This window comes from Chelmon rostratus, chromosome 17, assembly GCF_017976325.1.
Source record: "Chelmon rostratus isolate fCheRos1 chromosome 17, fCheRos1.pri, whole genome shotgun sequence".
Classification (NCBI taxonomy): Eukaryota; Metazoa; Chordata; class Actinopteri; order Chaetodontiformes; family Chaetodontidae; genus Chelmon; species Chelmon rostratus.
This window is the reverse complement of record NC_055674.1, coordinates 16708866-16727087: the sequence shown is the minus strand read 5'-3', so window position 1 is coordinate 16727087 and position 18222 is coordinate 16708866. Positions and strand designations below refer to the sequence as shown.

The following is an 18222-nucleotide window of genomic DNA, read 5'->3' as shown; positions in this document are numbered from 1 at the left end:
CGCCTCATGGACCGTGATGTCTCCCAGTGTGAACGCACGTAGGACGCCTTTAATTCTCTTCAGTTCACGTGTGAGAGAAGCACTCCACACAGGAAGTAAAGAAGTAAACGATGAAACCCTTGATCCCTGTATTAATTGCTTATTGCTGATAACAGACGCAGAGAGATAGAGAGCGCTTTGTACACTAGATGGCACCATCAACTAACTGGAGACATGACTGGAATGTTAAACAACCTCGCAACACACACTTACTGAATCTGTTTCTTGTTCCCTCTTCTCATCGTTTCTCTTAATAAAATAATACCGACTAAGGTTCAATATCCCAGGTGTAACTACAACCTTCCCCTTCTGCATACCAACACTGCCTCACACTGGAAGCTGATGTATGCAGATTTAATGCAACAGACTCAGCACAAATTGTCACATATTAAATATTATCTGATCACATTGTATTTTATACTATTATCACTCTTATTACTGATATATTAATGTGTATTTTCATGCTGCAGTGATTAAAAAGACCCAACTTTTAAAATACTGTAAGAATCCATAATATTGTATGAACTGATCAAATATTTTGTATGTAAACTGCACAGTAGAGCATTTCTCATTTCAGCGGTGGAGTAGACTGACGGAGCATAAAATACAAACATAAATGGAAATACTGAAGTAAACTACAAGTAAGCCAGTACTATACTTGAGCACAGCACTTCAGCAAATGTATGTAGTTACTTTCCACCACACTGTTATACTGTTCATTCTCCTGCCACAGCAGACCTTTAAACAGTCTACTCCAGATGCTTTAGATGTATAATATGCAACAGAAACGTACAAAACAATGACATTAAAAAGATAGAAATAAGGCTTTAACACATTTTTTTTACTCAGTTTTGTAGCCACGGGTCTCTTTTTTCCGCCTGTTAGTATCCATCTCTGTAGCTACTTGCTTACAAAGTTGTCACCAGATGAAGAATGGCACAATTTCTTTGCGGTTGAAGCAATCTTTTTATACTGTCAAGCACCTGAGCAGCTCTCGCCAAATCCCCGACATAGTTTACAGATTAAATCCTGTGGAAAAAACTGGATCACCAAAAGGAACAATTCCCAACAATGTAAAACTTTAAAGCTTAAATGTCAGTGCAGCACACAACATAAAGGTCAAGGGTGACCTCCATGATGAATTGAGCTCAGACTTGCAGGCTGCAGAGTCTCTCACAGAGGCTTTTATAACCATAATACATCAGCAGTATATGTCGATCATTAACCGGGCAGCAGTGTCCAGAATGCTTCACACAGACTGGCCTTTTTAATGTACTTGCACCCCTTTTATTATAGCCCAGACTCTGTGAAACGGTGCTGCAGTGTTGAACAATCATTTGGCTCCAATAAGCCAAAAGAAACATTCTTTTATACTTGTGTAGTTTAATCCCCAAATGCATTCATGGAGGGAGGCGGCGTTTGCACGTCCATCATCCTAAAATACTGAAATAAAAGGCATTTAAAGCTATAAGACTCCCTGCAATTAGCATTAGGTGTAGCACAGTGCCAGCTAGAGCCCACATTACCGCTGCACAGCTATTTACAGCCAACCATGCCACTAGTGACTTTTAGTGTATAGGCTGAATACAAATGAGTGCAGCTCAGACATTACTCCTACTTACGTGTGAGGAGTGATTGTTTCGTACTTACTTTTCCCAGGCTCTGGTCCCCACCTCTACAGGAGTACTTACCCATCTAGTTTGCTCTCCTGGTTTTCCAGTGAAGACTGAGAGCTATTTTCTGCTGCAGACATGCCAGATGTCTCACGCCGTTTCTCTCACCCGTCTTATATTAGCGCTTTCAGTGGCTGCAGCTTTGAGGGGTTTTATCTTAAATCCCCCTTAATACTCGTGTGAGAACGCACATCACACCCTAATTTTACACACACAAAAGCTCCCTCCCTCACACGAGGGAGTTTTCTCACACCTGTCTTTGTCTGGCTCTGTGCACACTCAAGTTTATTTTTGAATTACACCTGTGTGTGGGCGCGCATGCATTACACCTCAATTAACATGCATTTACACTGGCGAGCGTGGTTTAATGAAACTCGCTAATAGCACGAGGCCTGTATCATGCTCTGCAAAACACACACACAATCTCCCACTAGGGCCATCATTCTGTCATCTCTGCTGCTGTGGAGCTGTTCCATAGGGAGCCTTGAGGCTGACTTATGGCCTTCCACACATCACATTACAGCAGGCCGGTAATGTGTTACTGAGCAGAAGAATATTGAGCTGAGGGGAGGAAAAACTAATTCATGGATTGTTTTGCATGCAGGAAAGATCTAGTTTGAAGCTGCATCTTAAATGAAAGCACGAGAAAAGACAGAGAAGACTTTCCTCTTCCGCGAGGCTGCGTGCAGCAGGCATTTTCACACATGTTGCAACTTCTGCATGATAGAAAATGTGATGTTTTAGATTCTTATATCTCCACAATTTAAGAAAAGCGCAGATTACAGCTGATACACTGCTGGGAAAGTTAGCTCTAGGCTAGAGGAGGATGACAAAATGTACAAAAAGTGCTCCATGCGCCTGCATGGAGGAGCTCTCTCTCTCTCTCTCTCTCTCTCTCTCTCTCTCTCTCTCTCTCTCTCTCTCTCTCTCTCTCTCTCTCTCTCTCTCTCTTTCTCTCTCTCTCTCTCTCTCTCTGCTTCAGTATTAACAGGCTGGGTTTTGCCTGAACGCGGAGGACATGCGCGCTGAACAGGGAGAGGAGGTGTAACACAGGCTGCCTGCTTCTCCTGTTTTGCTCCATGATCACTCAATTATGTTGCGGAACTCTCATTTTCTGATCGTCTGTTCTTGTGTAAAAGGGGGAAAGTGAGGAGGTGTTTTTTTTTCTTCATTTACATACATGAAAAGAATTTGATACTTTTGCCGTTTTGGCGCTTTTACTTTTTTCGCGGAGTCAGAGTGTTTTTATTAGATTTTTCTAATAATCGATCGCACCCGCCGCCACCCTGAAGTTCATTGTTATCATCTTGGCCGCCGGGATGGTGGCCTTCATCGGAGCGGTTATCTGCATCATCGCAGCGGTCCACACCGGATCCTCCAGGGCTGCCGCGGCACAACAGCAACCAGCAAACGACAACCACTCGCTGTACCCGGACGCGGCGGCGCAGACCCCCGCTGCAGGCGGCTCCGTGGCCCGGCCCGGATCCTTGGGCGCTCTCCATGGTTCTGAAACGCCCGATTCAGAGGCGCCAACCTTCAACATCGGGATCGGCGGGCTGGACGGGGTCACCGGACTCACCGGGCACGACCCGACCGTCAGTCGACTCATCTGCACGCCGATCCCCGCCGGGGATTGCAACCCGAAAAACTTTCAGCAACAAGCAGAAGACCCGTCGCTGTACGCGGGCGAAGATTGGGGTTACCTCCGCACCACCGCGGATGAGCTCCGGCAGACGGTCCTGCAGCAAAAGGACCAGATTTTGACAGACCAGCGGACCATCAGAGAGCTGACGGGGAAACTATCCGAGTGCGAGAAGGGGCTGGACGGCAGGAGCAGCAGCGCGGACAGGCGCGGCAGCGCCGCGGGGCTGCTGGGGGGCAAAGGCACGGCAGAGGAGACGCACCTGGAGCGGATCATGGTGCGGGACAGCCCGGCTTCGACGCCCGACGGCGGCCACCTGCTCACCGTCAGGGCTGTGGACGAACTGGAGCAGGCTATCACCCAGCTGAAAGACCGCATAGAGAAACTGGAGGTATGTAGAGTGTTTAGACAGGAAATCTGCCCTCCACATAAATCATCTCCTGCATATAACTAACACAACACTTGAGAATGAATCCCCCAGGAGCAGCCTTCGGTCCCACACGAAGGATACTCTATCATAAGATTAACTGAGATGGTGTTTATGGTCTGGCTTTGAATATTAATGTACCATAACTCCAACTCTAGCTACATTTTGCTGTCAGAAGTGATTTTCAGAGTTGACATCCATGGCTATATTTGTCTCTTCTCAGTCCCTTTTAGTATTTCTGGGCACGCATGAGTGGTCTGTGAAAGCAAGGGTTTTCAATTTTGAATGAGAACAAGTGAGTTATCCAAAAGCCTTTATGTGTGGTAGGTGATATTGGCAGCCACTTACTTTTTTTTTTTTGCAATGAAGCAATGCAGTAATTAGTAAGTATTTAAGAAACTCAACAAGGCAGAATATAAGACCAAGACTATCTTCCTTTTTGTCTGCATACTTATGATATGATCAATTAACTGGATCATGTGATTCAATCCGAAACTGATAATGAGGCTAAGTGCTGATAACATCAACGTTTAGTGATTTTGTATAATCATAGCTTGTCATCTGTTCGTCTCTGGCGAGGCTGCTAATTTGTCATGCCAAGACAACAGATTGAGATTTGAAATGAAAAGAATGAGAGAGAGAGAGAGAGAGAGAGATGAAAAGTGAGGCAGGGGAAACAGAGAGAAGCAGTGGGGGGAGAGGAGGGGTGGGAGGGAGAGGGGAGATGAGGATAAAGATAAAGTGGGTAGAGAGAAGAAGAAGGAGGAGGAGGAGGAGGAGGAGGAGGAGGAGGGAATATAGCAGGGTAACATGAACCAAAGCCCTCATCTGACCAGAATCCGATGATGTATAACCTCATTTTTGGCTGAAGCAATACCATACATAATTTATGAGTTGCCTATATTTGTTGAGAGCACAGACTAAACGTGCTTCTCTGCAGTGTGGTACTCCTCGCCCGCTGGTAGTTTATGTGGGACATGTCTGCACGGGTCATTTTCTTTGAAGATTATGCACACATTGTCTGTTTTCCACATTGCCGCTGTCAAATGAAAACCTGCACTTTTCAGCAGGAATTCAGACTCCTCGTTTTCCTTCGACAGAATAAGATCTGAATGGATTTCACAGGTCTCGGGTGATATGTTGTTAAACCCTAGAACATAATACTGTAGCCAATCTGTTCCCACCCCCGCTCTGTTTCTCTTACCATCCACGTCACGTTTCTGTGTATACAGGTACTTGGCCTACTTCAGTAGTGTACTGGTGAATATACAAGAAGAGCTCACACCTGGGAATACTAGTCAGTTCAAATAACTGTGTTAAATTCCTCACCTCCTCAGCTTTCTTCTTAAATGTGGTCTGCCCATATGAGCATTTGGCTGATCGTGCACCATGCGTACAACTCTTAATACCACTCACTAGTTTGTTTCTACAGTGCCAACCCTGCCTCACATGTCAGGAGAGAAAATGTGTCTAAAACAAGGTGGTGTGGTTGTAAATGGTGTGGCCACGCAGGTAATGTAATGGCTTTCCATTTCTAGCACAGGCCATTGTCTGATAGCAGTTTGAGTCTCTTCTGCAGCATCAGTATAATTTCCAATAGGACCAGAGGCTCAGTGATAGGACTCGCTCTGTAATAGCATGCTGATCCACCTCCAGCGCGGTGATCCTTTGCACTTTGCTTTACCTTTAGTACAGACTGTGTTAGAAACAAGCATGTGCAGAATAGCATCCTCTAGCCCCAACTATGTGGCATCTTTTCTATTTCAGCATTAGTTTGACAGATCAAATGAAAGAACACATGATTTTATTATTAGGCTAGCACAAGGCAGCGTGGATGGGTGTAAATGGAAATAAATTAAACATTGCTGCCTCGTAGTTCTGCCAACATTTTTGGTCCAAACACATCCAGAAAGGATGAGGTTCTTTGACTTTAACAGCCTCCTAAAATCAGACCAAAATCCCCAAGATTACAACCTATTACACCAAGTGTCTGCATAACAAACTATGCTAGCCTCTCTGCTAGGCTTTAGGCAAAGTGGTGCTTTGGGCTAAATGCTAACATCAGCATGCTAATATGCTCACAATGGCAATGCTAACAATGCTGATGTTTAGCAGTTTAGCCGGTAATGCTGACCATGTTCTCCATCTTAGTTTAGCATGTTAGCGTCCGAACATGTGCTAATTAACACTAAACTTGCAGCGGAGGCTGATGAGAATGAGATCAAGGTCATCAGGTGTTTGGTCACAGAGCAAGGTGTCGGGCAAATAAAGAATCTGAACAGTGGATGGCGCTAGGTGAAAAGCTAAGGGATCACCAACGTGATTGCAATTCAACCTGCTGTTTAATATTTCTTTAGTCTAAACCTCAAGTGTCGACCTCATGGTGGTGCTTGAGGGAAAGTCAGGGGATCGCCAAGTCATTAGGATCCATCATCTGGGAACCATGAAGGCCTGCATAAAAACAGATGTTATTTCTGTGGTGAAACTGACGTGCTGTCGTCTTTATCAATCATCCTCTGGGCAAAATGAATATCTGTACAATCTCATGGCGGCATCAAAGTGGTGGATTAACCAACAGGCTGACAATGTGCAGCAAACAGATCACACAGATCACATCAACTCATCAAGTTGGCGTGAGGTACAGGCATGTAGTATTTGAGGGTATAAGAACATAATGATGCCTTTAGCACGTTTATGCTGCTCATGATATTTAAAATTCTGTTTACTCTAGAAATGTTTGACATCTGCACATGTAAATACCTGCCTCAGAGCCTAACCCCGGGCTCGATAACAGAGCTGTCAAATACATTCACGAGCGGATCGCCTATCACGTCGAGACTCACGGGAATGTTTTGAATCGAGGCTCCCTGTTAGCATACACATGATTTAAGCAGATGCATCGGTGCAGTCCAGAGCAAGACGGATACCTATCACTTTTCAGCAAATGTGTGTGCGTTTGAAGACAATGGCATGTTCCACCGCTCTGATTACAAACAAAATACTGGATAACAATTATGCAGTTAATTTTACCACAGAATGTAATATCAACACATATAAGTGTTTCTGAGTCTACTGGAAAAAATATATGTTAAATAAGGTGAAATGAGGATTGCAGTAGAAATTCCATCTGTTATGACTCTTCATCAAAGTCAATACCTGAACTCTTACAGCATCAGTAAGCACACAGTGCTGCTTTGTTTTACCCTTTAACCAGAACTAATATTAACTTCTGTCCTAGTCTACAGCATTGTTATGTTTTCACATCGTAGTTATCACTATGAGAAGTATTTCCTTTAATAATAATAATATACAATATAATAGAAGTAACCACAGTGCACCCTGTCTGGCTTGATGTATTGTTCAGAGTATTGTATGTTAAACAGCGTGCCTGGTGGGTTTACAGGACCACGCAGGTTTTAGTTGAGTCTTTGTTCCCCACATTCCTTCCCCTGTGGTATGGGGGTTTATTTCAGGGAACCATTATGCAGCAGAGCCTGGCAATTTGTTGTCGACTGAAAGAGTTTGTTCTCTTGGCGGCCTTTTCTGACGATTATTTGTTGCGCCATGTTTAATTGGAAAAGAAATCCCTGGGGACACGAGATGGCTCGGCGTAATGAAGATCTGCTCACACCCAGAAACTTCAAGAGTGACGCTTGGATATGGATCTCCTTGTTATCCTCTCTGAGAAATTCACAAAGAGGCCAGAGCGATGTGAAAACTGGGCAAAGTCAACAAATAAACCCCAGAGTACCACAGAATCAATTCTAAGCAATGTTACAGAAGCCTGCTAATTCTCAATGGAGCAGCTAAACTGTGAGAAGCTTAGCGATTCAGTATGAAGGAAAAAAATACTGAATAGTTTGATGTATTTGGAAATATGCTTATATTTTCTTGCTGACTCTTATTTCAGGTGGCATCTAGTTTGCTTATCTTAGCATAAAGACAAACAATTACCATGAATCTGTCTCAAGGTAACAAAATCCACCTACCAGCACCTGTAAAGCTCACTAATTATCATCTCATTTGAGTGTTCCATACAAAAAAGTGTAAAAATAACAATCTATGGATTTTATTGGAGCTAATGTTGGGAAACATGTTAATTAGTGGTTTTATGGGTAATGTGCAGGACTATTTCTTAAAGGAATGTTGAAGTATTCTTTAAAGGACAAATCATTACATTGACTACAGCACAGTGAAAGCTCATTAAATCAGCCAGGAGATGAATCACCAGGCGGGACATTATGTTTCAGCAAAATCAATTATTAATCAGATCCAATAACTTCTCCTTGAATAGCCACACAACCAAGATAATGTTGAGAATCGATGCTGGAACTGCATACTATCAATGCATTATGAACTGTAGATATGTACTTAACCATAATTTCCTCACACTGTAAAGCCCACACGGTGAACCAGTTTTCATCCACCGTCTCCCTCCTCTGCAGTCAGACATTGGCCCATTTCCTCACAACCAGACGGACAGCAACACCTCGGGAGTGCCAGAGGAAGGCAGGATGTCTGGCGGCCCAGAAAGGGTGGCTGATTCCGGGCCCCGAGCTGGTGCCGACAGGCCCTGGAGGGTGGAAGACTTGGAGGGGGAGCTGGAGAGGAAGGTGGAGCTGCTGGACAAAGAGAGAAAAGCCCTGAGGCTGGAAACAGAGAAACACAGACAGGAAATCGACAGAGGCATCAATAAACTACACCACCGACTCACCGGACTGGAGGAAGGTATGCAGTAACAGAGAAGGAAGAAAAGAAAGAACGAATCAGAACATGTGTTCATGTGTGGATAAATGTTAATGTGTAAATAAATATATAAGAAGTGACTGTGATTAATTACCGCATGATGACTCATGTCACGAATGATGAGAAATAATTTGGCATAAAAGTGACCTCAGATGTTTCATTTTCTTATGAATGTCAGTCGAATCAAGCCACAGGGTTTCGTTATGATGAATAAATTATGTTTAACTTATGTAAAAGAAGAAACGATCAGAAAGACTATGAAATCCATGCCCTGCTTTAAAACAAAAAAAAAAACCAGAACAGATGTTTTGAAGAAGAAAGTGCAGATCTATTTGATCTTCTTGCCAGATCACTGTGCATGACCGAACTGATTTCTCTTTGCATTTTATATCACTCGATTTGTTTCCATATTCATGCTTTTCCCAAGGTATCTCAGGGCATTCTTTCCCAGAGGGCTACAGACTGTCCTTCCCGACTCGGACAAACTACATGTACGCTGTAGTGAAGCACTCGGTCCCAGCGCTGCGGGCCTTCACCGTCTGCATGTGGCTGCGGCCTGCAGAGGGAGGAATCGGGACGCCTCTGTCTTACGCTGTCCCTGCGCAACCCAACGAGCTGGTGCTGCTGCAAGGCCTGCATACCCCCGCTGAGCTGCTCGTCAATGACAAGGTACTGTATCAGTCAAGCTGCCTCCGCTGTGTGTCTGCTTGGGTGCAACGGCTTTTTGCATGGAGATTTACGAATATTTATTGATCAGATTCTTAACATGTATTATCAAGTCAGCACAAACCTTTAAGTGCATGTTCTGCAGAACAAGATGCTAAATACCGCACATGGAATGGCAATAAGCTTCTCTGATACTGACATTGCATATGAAATATTCACAATCAATGAATTAAACAACATATTGGCAGTAATCATTGCTCAGTATGTCAATCATTAAAGTATAATGCTTGTATTATGAAAATATATATGAAAATGTATGTGGAGTCCCTCGATCCGTTCAAATATACATTTTAATCTACAAATGTGATTTTTCAGTCCGTGCCAATACAGTATGTTCGTGTTAGTGATGCACAAGCCGTGGAAATGTTTGTTAGGTAGCTGTGAAGGTGCAGCCAGAAAAATCTGCTTTGAATTCGGAGCCACGTTACAGTGAATTTATGATGCTCACAGAATCATTCAAAGGTTTTCTTCAAGAATATTTCAGTGCCTTTTTGAGAAAAGTGTTAAAGGTAGGGATAGATACAGTGTACATGAGACTCGACGGCAACCAGTGTACATATCTTACATAATTTATTATCACCATAGCATTACCCTAGAAGAGTTTCACTACTGCTTTCTACAGGGCTCGCCCACTATCGGATATTCTACCACTACTATATATAAAAAGCATTAGAGTCTTGAGTAGAATTTCTAATGTCTATTACAGGAGAAATAGTGCACTATATTAGCATACAAATAAGCAGAACACATCAAATGAAAGAGCCAATTTAGCAGACAAGCTAAATAGCCTCATTCATGTGCTTAAATGACAAACTAATGTGCCACCTTGACAGCAGTGCAGGGTGTTGTAGTGCAGGACACTGGCTTCAGGTATAATTCAATGAAGTCATTATGGTAATAGAATCCTGGAGGAAAAGTTCTGTGTCCTTGGAGGCAGCACAGTGTCTTTGGGACCGAGGAAATACTGAATAATAGACAGCTCATGTACCCTGAAGACTTGAGAGACGATGAGATGTCAGGGAGGAAGTCCAATACGATAGAGCTACAGCCTGATGGGGCGTCTTACCTTCAAATATGTGACAGTCGAACAGATCAGATTACAAACATCTTCCTCATCCGACCTGCCCTTTTGCTGTCTCTTATAGGTGGCACAGTTGCCTCTAAACCTCTCCAGAGGCAGCTGGCAGCACATCTGTGTGAGCTGGAGCCAGAAGGGAGGGGCCTGGCACGCCTACCAGGGGGGGAAGCTGAGGGGCGAGGGTCACGCGCTGGCAGCCGGACATCACATCAGACCTGGAGGGGTGCTCATACTGGGGCAGGAGCAGGTGAGTGCATGGATGAGGCTGTGGAAGGCTGAATGAATTTAGCTTTAACTGACTGGAAGCAGGTAAGGCCGGCAGGTCGCTCCAGAAGAGATGCAGTTTGCCGGGCAGGCTCCTGCTGACCACAGCACTGCAGGCAAATGGTAGTTTATTCACTGCAGCTGTGGGTCCATTTTCTCACTCACTTCTCTGAGAGCATCAAACACTTTGAGGGCCTTGGTGAAAGCAGTGTAAATCCACAAATTTGATTTAGTTTGGAGTCTGCTAGCCTAAGCATTGAAGTGGTTTGCTGCGTTTCAGTGCTGGGTGGATAAGGTGTGTGTATGTGTGTGTGTGTGCATAATGGTCATAAGCAACAAAGGTTATAGCTTCGAGGGCCCTCATCCAGAACCGTGGTCCTGCATTCACTTTTTATCACATCTCCTTCATCTCCCCGAAAGCAACTCAACCGTCTCGCCCAAGGCAACAAAGCTGAAGTCTGCCTGTGTATGAAAGTATAAGTGTTTTTGTCATCAGCCACCTTCCAATCCGATTTTAATCTTCTTCCTCTCCAGGATTCCCTGGGCGGAGGTTTTGACTCATCCCAGGCCCTGGTCGGAGAGTTGTCCCAGGTGGGTCTCTGGGACCGGGTCCTATCTTCCGGCCAGGTGGCCAGTTTGGCTCGCTGCGGCAGAGTAACCCAAGGCAGCGTGGCCCCTTGGACGGAGAACGGAGTTGAGGTTTACGGCGGAGCGACCAAGGACCCAGGGGAGCCTTGTAGCAAACACAACAGGAGCTCTCAATGACCAATGAGGGAGGGCTTTGAGGAGAGAGGATGTGAGGGAGAGGCACGGGGGGTAAAGCTGTAGCGATTTCAAGTAGGAAGGATTCGGTTTGCCCAATATTAACACTGCTGCAGGATTTTCTAAGCAACTCTATGTGGCGGGGACTGACTCAAAAATGGGCAATTAATGGTGTACAGAATATTTATATGACCTGAGTAGAGGATTTGCAGTTACTTCACCAAACTTCTAGCAACCACAACTGATGGCATGAAGGTCCAATGGAGGACGTTGCAATATAAGATGAGATTGCTCATAAATAGCCTACACAGTGGCTGTAGTTTGTGTATAGATCACATTTCATAAGTTATTAAATATTCTAATAAAGTAGATTTGTTTCCAGATTCAGGCCACGCTAATGTGAGCACTGGTCCTAGCTCCTACTCTCTGTGCTTTGCTAGCGAACAAGCCATCAGTCTAATTAGTGAAAACAATCAATGTAACTGTTAATATGAGAACACTGTCAAACAACTGAAGCTTCTGCTAGCTATCAATTAGTGAACAAACATGTTAGCAATGACACAGTGATTGTTAGCTGACCCAAACTAGTATGATTAGCTAGCTAACAAATTGACATTATCTAGCTCTTAAGGAAACTGTTAAACATGTTGAGTAATATGTTTATTCGCCTTCTTGCCAAGAGTTAAATAAGAGGAGGAATACCAGTCTTGTGTGTATAGTATAGCAGTCAGATAGCTTAGCTTAGCATAAAGGCTAAAAACAAGGGGAAACAGCTAGCCTGGCTCCGTCCACCAGCACCCCAAAACTCACTAATTGATTAACACAAAAAAAAACAACAAATGATCATTTTTACACATTTTCTATAGAACAAACAAGGCACAATGTGTTACTTGGTGAGATTATTTCCACTGTTTGCTAAGCTAAATTAGCCGGCTGCTAGTGGTAGCTTCCTACTTAACGTACATTAATGTGTGAATTCTGATCAAACTCTCAAGAAGAAAGTGAATAAGTATATTTCCCAAAACTTTTTCTTCAAGCTGATCAGAGGAGATGTTGTCATTTAACAGTTAAAGCCGTGCAGAAATCACCACTGTCTATTAACTCTGTCCAGACAGCTGTGAGCAGCTGACCTCCACTATGGCTGCCAGGAGCTGTGTCAAGCCAGCTGAAATCCCCCCGTGAGCGAGGCAGGGTCGGAGTGAACTTAATTAAGAGCTGCGACACCTTTAGAGTTGGGAGTCAATGTAAGGTGATGTAAAATGCTGGAGGAAGTGGTGGGAATATTAAGTAGTAGATGGCAGCATGGAGTAAATGATAAAAGAGAAAGAAAAGAGGGTGGACATGGGTAAAAAAAAAAAGAAAAAAGACAGATCAGGCAATTTTAAGGAGTGATGCTACGCTGTTTTCACCTCTGCATGATGTGTTCATATACCTGTAATGTTTTGCCACTGCACTGTGTCGCTCACCAGTTTCACAAACGAGGACAGTGCCTCCTGCATCCAGGGCTGGCGGGCAGCTGCCGAGGGTCTCTTCAGTTCACTAAATAAGGTACTGAACAAATCTAAATCCAGGAGTCTTATTCCCTAAGGAAGTCGCCACCACTAGCAGAATGTTGCTCTTTTTTGGGTGCTTTTTACATATTTTTGACAAGCTTTTGCCCCATTTACATCATTCGGTGCACGTTTAGAAAATCAAGGTCAAAGGATCTAATCAAGGGAATATGTCTCAGATGACAACTTTTGGCTCATCCTTGTACAACTTCATGTTATTTAAACGCGCTCTTGAATGCAACCTTCAAGCATACATCCCATTTTATTCCTTTTAGCAGTTTTCAATCTGCACAATGCACTCACGGTAGTTTTAACATGACTGTTTCCTCTTTGCAATTTTTCTACACGCAGCCACTCAATAATGTGGTTCGATGAATCAGCAACCTGCAACCTCCGACTCTTCCAACCTTCCTACATTCCATGCATGAGTTGTGCTGTATGTTTGCAACTTACCTCGTCACCTTGATGATCGAGACGATAAATACAGATTGTTCATTTCAAAATTTCTTTAAAAAAAAAAAAAAGGACTCTCCCTACAGCATAAAAATAATAATCCTTAGTGGAAAGTGCCTGTCAGGGTGTTTGCACCCATGTGAACAAATGATCAAATTTATCATCCTAATGGAAAAATTCACACTGCGAGACATTTTGAGCTAATTGCGCATCAGCGTTTCGGTGATTTCCTGAGATTTAAGAGGCTCGATAAAACATTTGAAACCACAGACACAGGACTTCTGTGCAGTGCCGCCAAACTGATGCTAAATCAGGTCAAAATCATCTTGCTGTGCCTAACAGTGTCTTTGATGATGCCTCTCAGTCTGCAGTGTTATTATTAATATTATGCCTGGTGTCTGTTCAGCTCATGTCGGAGCTTTTTTGAGCTTTTTGATAGCGATGTGGCATTATTCAGTTTACAGTTATTGGAAATGAAAGCTTTTTAAAACTATTGGCAATGTTTGTCTTTTCTTACATATACCTGTTTTTTTTTCACTGTATGCATTGGTATCTTGTCTATTTTCATGTTGTTGTTTGTAAAAATACTGTATGTCCATGTCTTGTATGGTGTTGTATTGTTCTGCGTAAGTGCCGTGTACAAACCTCAAATCTTTATTAAAGTCCTAATTTTCAGATGTACAGAATGTGCCTTTTTACTTATCTAACACTATATGGGCTTTAGAAGGGAAAGTGAGATATGAGAGAGGTATGCCTGCTGAATGTGTGTGCACACACACACTTGCACTGCTTGGAAGGTTACTTCTGCTGCAGATTACTAGTTAACCTTTTAAAAATGTCACAAGTAACTATTTTAATCACTTCACCAAAGTAATGTCTCTAGCAAATACTATAAACGTGTAGATGTTTCCTTGGGTTTGACATTGTGATGTTGTGATGTTGACAGCATGTTCAACGCTGGTAAACAAGCTTCACACTGTGCAGTAGTGTTAATGTCCCCTTTTTGATTTCATAAGGAAAATAATGTTGAGCTTCCACCAGCCTTGGCGTAGTCGGCTGACTCGGGTTGCCTTGAGCAATTGTATTGATTTGATTGGCAGATGAGAGGTGGTGCAAAGTCAAGCCAATCAAAAACAGAGTGCAAAATCATTCTGTCTCTATCATTCTGTCTCTAGAGACAGCTCATTGTAAACCATCCTATCCTTGATGTTGTTGCACTCATGTTGTCCAGAAATATGCCGATGGAAGGCATTCTTGCATATTTTTTTTTTCCTAGGATGGCAAAGGAATGACACACCCTACTCTGCCTCTGATTGGTTTACCCTGATATTCTCACCCTAACCCAAAATATCACTCCTCATTCCTAAACCTACTAAACTAAACTGAACAAACAAAATGCAACGAGTATTCTCCAATCAAGGGCAGAGTAGGATGGTCATTCCTTTGCCATCCTTAAGATAAAAATGACTTCCTGCATGGTGAAAAAATGCTAAACAACAGAATGAATGTTCTATTTAACATGTGAGATATTTACCAAAAAGAATATTTTCAGATACAACCCATTTGCAATCACCAACATTTTGATTGATAATTGTAATTGAATTACATTTTTTTTCTCGGGTATTATTACGGATTACTGTTACATTTATTTTGTAATTCAATCACATGATACCATTACATGTTACTACCTAATCCCCAACGCTGCACACTAATTTAAGTGCTGTGGCGACAGAACCTGCTGTGAAAGCAAACCCTCCTCGGGTAATACTGCTCTCCAGACTCCACAAGAAAAATACTTGTTTTTTAAGAAAGTATATTTTTTTGTTCTGCACAGCCTCTGTTCATTCTCCTCCGAGCAAATTAGAGGAGAGAGTTCAAGGAGGAGAGCCTGGAGCCTTCTCCCTTGGGTGCAGCAGGCGTAGATGTGAGTTAAGAGTAAAATGAGGATTTGGGAGACCCAGTGAGGCATCTGTTGCATTTCAGCTACTCATCTAGTCATGAAAAACTGTTTCTGTTTGTGTAGCGCATGTTTCAGAGGGATAATGGGTTCAGCACCTCAGTCAGTGAAAGTCTTGAAATGACAGCACACTATACAGTATGCAGTACCATGAAAACATGCACGCAGTGGGCGGAACAGACAGTATTCAGTGTGTAGACGGTGTCATGGATGCTATGCTGAGGCCTGTTAAGACATTTTATATGCTGTCTGATACTCTAATATGTAAGAGAGCATAAATACCTGCATGATTTAATGCAATCCGATGAAAAAGAACAGCAACTCCTTGGACATTTTGGGAAATACTTTCTTCCTGAGAGTAGCATAAGAAGACTCACACTCCTTCTGTATTGTCCACTGAGTATAAAGCTACTGTTGCAAGCAGCCAGTTATCTTAGCTTAGCATAAAGACTGGAAAAAAGGAATCGACTCACCAGCACCCATATACAGTATGTCTTGTTTTTATAATCTGTGCAAAAACTGAGGTGTGAAAATGACACATTGTGCTTGTATAGGTCTAATATTTGGCCTCTGCTTCAGAGCTGAATGTCAGTTGAGAGATTTGCAGTCACTGTGTTGTTCGTTCACTTTTTTCCAGGCCTCATCATCATACCGCCATGTCGCTCAGGACTCATCTGTCTGCAGTTCAGTCTGCTGCTGCTTCAGGCTGTTAAGGCCACTTCAGTGCAAAACTAAGTCTAAACAAGGACTGTTAATAGGGTAATGGCTCAGCGGCCGTTTTATGCTCTTGTAACAAGGAAGCAACGTTCTGTGAATCACAGCAGAGCTGACGACAGCGCTGTCAGGGAGGAGCGGCACTGCTGAAAGCTACCGATTCAGGCAGTGACAATGTGATTCAGTACAGTCAGTTCACTTCGAGGATTCAGCGTTAAAGACTGCTTCATGTACCGAACACCTCCAGTATTAGCATGCCTAGCTGTACCCCTCTGTTTCCAGTCTTTGTGCTAAGCCAAGCTAACACTTACAGCCGAAGCCTCAGATTTAAAGGAACAGATATGAGAGCGATTTCAGTCTTCTCATCTAAGTCATGGCAAGACAGAGATTTCCTAAAATGAAAAACTATTCCTTTAAAGTGAATTCATGTCATAAGACCAAAAATAACTGTAAGCACTGTAAGCGTCCAAAAATTGCACGTCTATTTTATTGTGTTGCATTAAATTGTGCATGTCTTTATCTTATTGTGTATCCCTGTATGCCATTACTGTGTCGTCCCCACGTCTCCTGTCTTTGTATAATATTAAAATAGACAAATTCAATTCTCACTCTGCCTCCACACTCCCCTCCCCTCTGTCACCCTCCATTCTCACCCTCCTCTCATCTTCTCACTCCCCCTCTGCTCCTCTCAGTGGCGTTTCGACTTCAGACCCCGCATCCTCCTCCGCTCATTGTCGACTGTCACCTGCTCTTTACTCAGTCCATGAATTCCTCCCGTCCCGTTTCTCAACCATTTCTTCAGCCAAGACGCCCTCAGCATGTCTGCTGACAAACAAAGAGACGCCCCACACAGCGTGGGGCTCTGACTTTTCAAGGTTGCCGTCACCAAACTGTCACTTTCACTGATATGGAGGGATTCAGGGGAGCAAGCATACAAGAGATTTGTAAAAACAAACAGCTATGAGTAGGGATTTAAAAACAAATCCATTTATCTATGCTTCTCCGCCTCAAGACACAAGTCATGGAACATCTTTTTTTTTTAGTCCTGATTCTTTCATAAGCCTGTGTCACCACACACTGCGGTGGTGATTTGATAAACTACCAGTAGGTACAGCAACTAATAGAACCAGAGAACAAAACAGCAATATCCCTAATCCCTAATTAGAGAGTCAAACTCGAGAGTCAATCTGTTCAACCGCTCCAGTTTGTTCACGCTATCCTCTCCATTAGTAATGGACTTAGCACTTAAGTCCATCACCGGCTCTCCTGCTCGTGCCAGACAGTCACAGTCAGCTGGCTGCTGCCACACAACTTAGATCTAAACCCGTTCAAAATCCTGTTAACCTCATTATGTGCGGGGTGTAGCCTGCTGTGTGTGGGAAGCCGAATATTAACACTGATGCTGAAGACTTCTTGTCCGCACGCGTTGTGATGGATCTCGGCTGCAGAGGTCACAACATGCCGTTTCCTATCCATGGTGCGTTCAAGTACCATGGCTGTGCAGCATCTCGCTGTTTAATACCCCTGTCTGAACCATATTATGTAATATGCAACAGATTTGTTGGCTTACTTTTTTCCGACGTGTCTCACATCTGTTATGGTACTGTAGCTTTCACAAAATTGCCCGTCACAGCTAGCTTCTAACTGCTTTTGGCAGCCTGTCGGGTGTTAATTTCTTTCCCGGCGCTCTCAACATTTCTCAGAGGCGGCAAGCGGAAGAGACGTAGGAGGAGACGCAAATTCGATGTGTGATTCTCACACATCAATTCAAATCGCTTCTTGTCAGGTGACTTTTTTTCAGTTTGGCACCTCAAACAAAGGCATCGCACTCAGGAATTGCTTTTCATGGACGTGATGATGTAGAGCACAGCGGCAGCCTGCAGCACGGCATGAAGAGGGCAGGGATATACTGGCTGCAGCAGGGACTTAACCTGTGACCTTCCCCTTCCCCCGACCACCAGGCTGGGTGCCTGCCGCTCAACACATACCATCCATTATAGCCCATCTAGGAATGGTAGATTGTAATCCCAAGTAATCCAGCGTTTGCCTCATACTACATGAAGTCTCAGGCAGCCAAACAGTACAAACTAATTCATGCTAAAAGATGAAATATTCCATTTGTCACTGCATGTGCTGCATTCTGCTTCTCTTTGACTGTTCCAATGTGTTCAAGCTCCCTTCACTGTGAATT

At 43.5% G+C, this 18222-nt stretch overlaps 1 protein-coding gene across 1 annotated transcript; it reads left to right on the top strand.

Moving 5' to 3' along the window:
- The first annotated feature begins 2730 nt into the window (after positions 1 to 2730).
- Positions 2731 to 11360, top strand: cbx6b (chromobox homolog 6b). The gene is made up of 7 exons (XM_041956477.1): positions 2731 to 2756; positions 2852 to 2858; positions 3005 to 3745; positions 8227 to 8509; positions 8955 to 9196; positions 10399 to 10578; positions 11130 to 11360. Exons 1-7 carry the CDS (start codon positions 2731 to 2733, stop codon positions 11358 to 11360), a joined length of 1710 nt encoding a protein of 569 aa, XP_041812411.1.
- The last annotated feature ends 6862 nt before the right edge of the window (positions 11361 to 18222 follow it).

What these genes read in the sequence shown, in the direction of transcription:
- cbx6b (XM_041956477.1), top strand. Translation starts at nt 2,731, where the DNA reads ATGCGCGCTGAACAGGGAGAGGAGGT. An exon ending in ACCGCATAGAGAAACTGGAG is followed by an intron (nt 3,746 to 8,226) that starts GTATGTAGAGTG and finishes CCTCCTCTGCAG; the next exon opens with TCAGACATTGGCCCATTTCC. An exon ending in AGCTGCTCGTCAATGACAAG is followed by an intron (nt 9,197 to 10,398) that starts GTACTGTATCAG and finishes TGTCTCTTATAG; the next exon opens with GTGGCACAGTTGCCTCTAAA.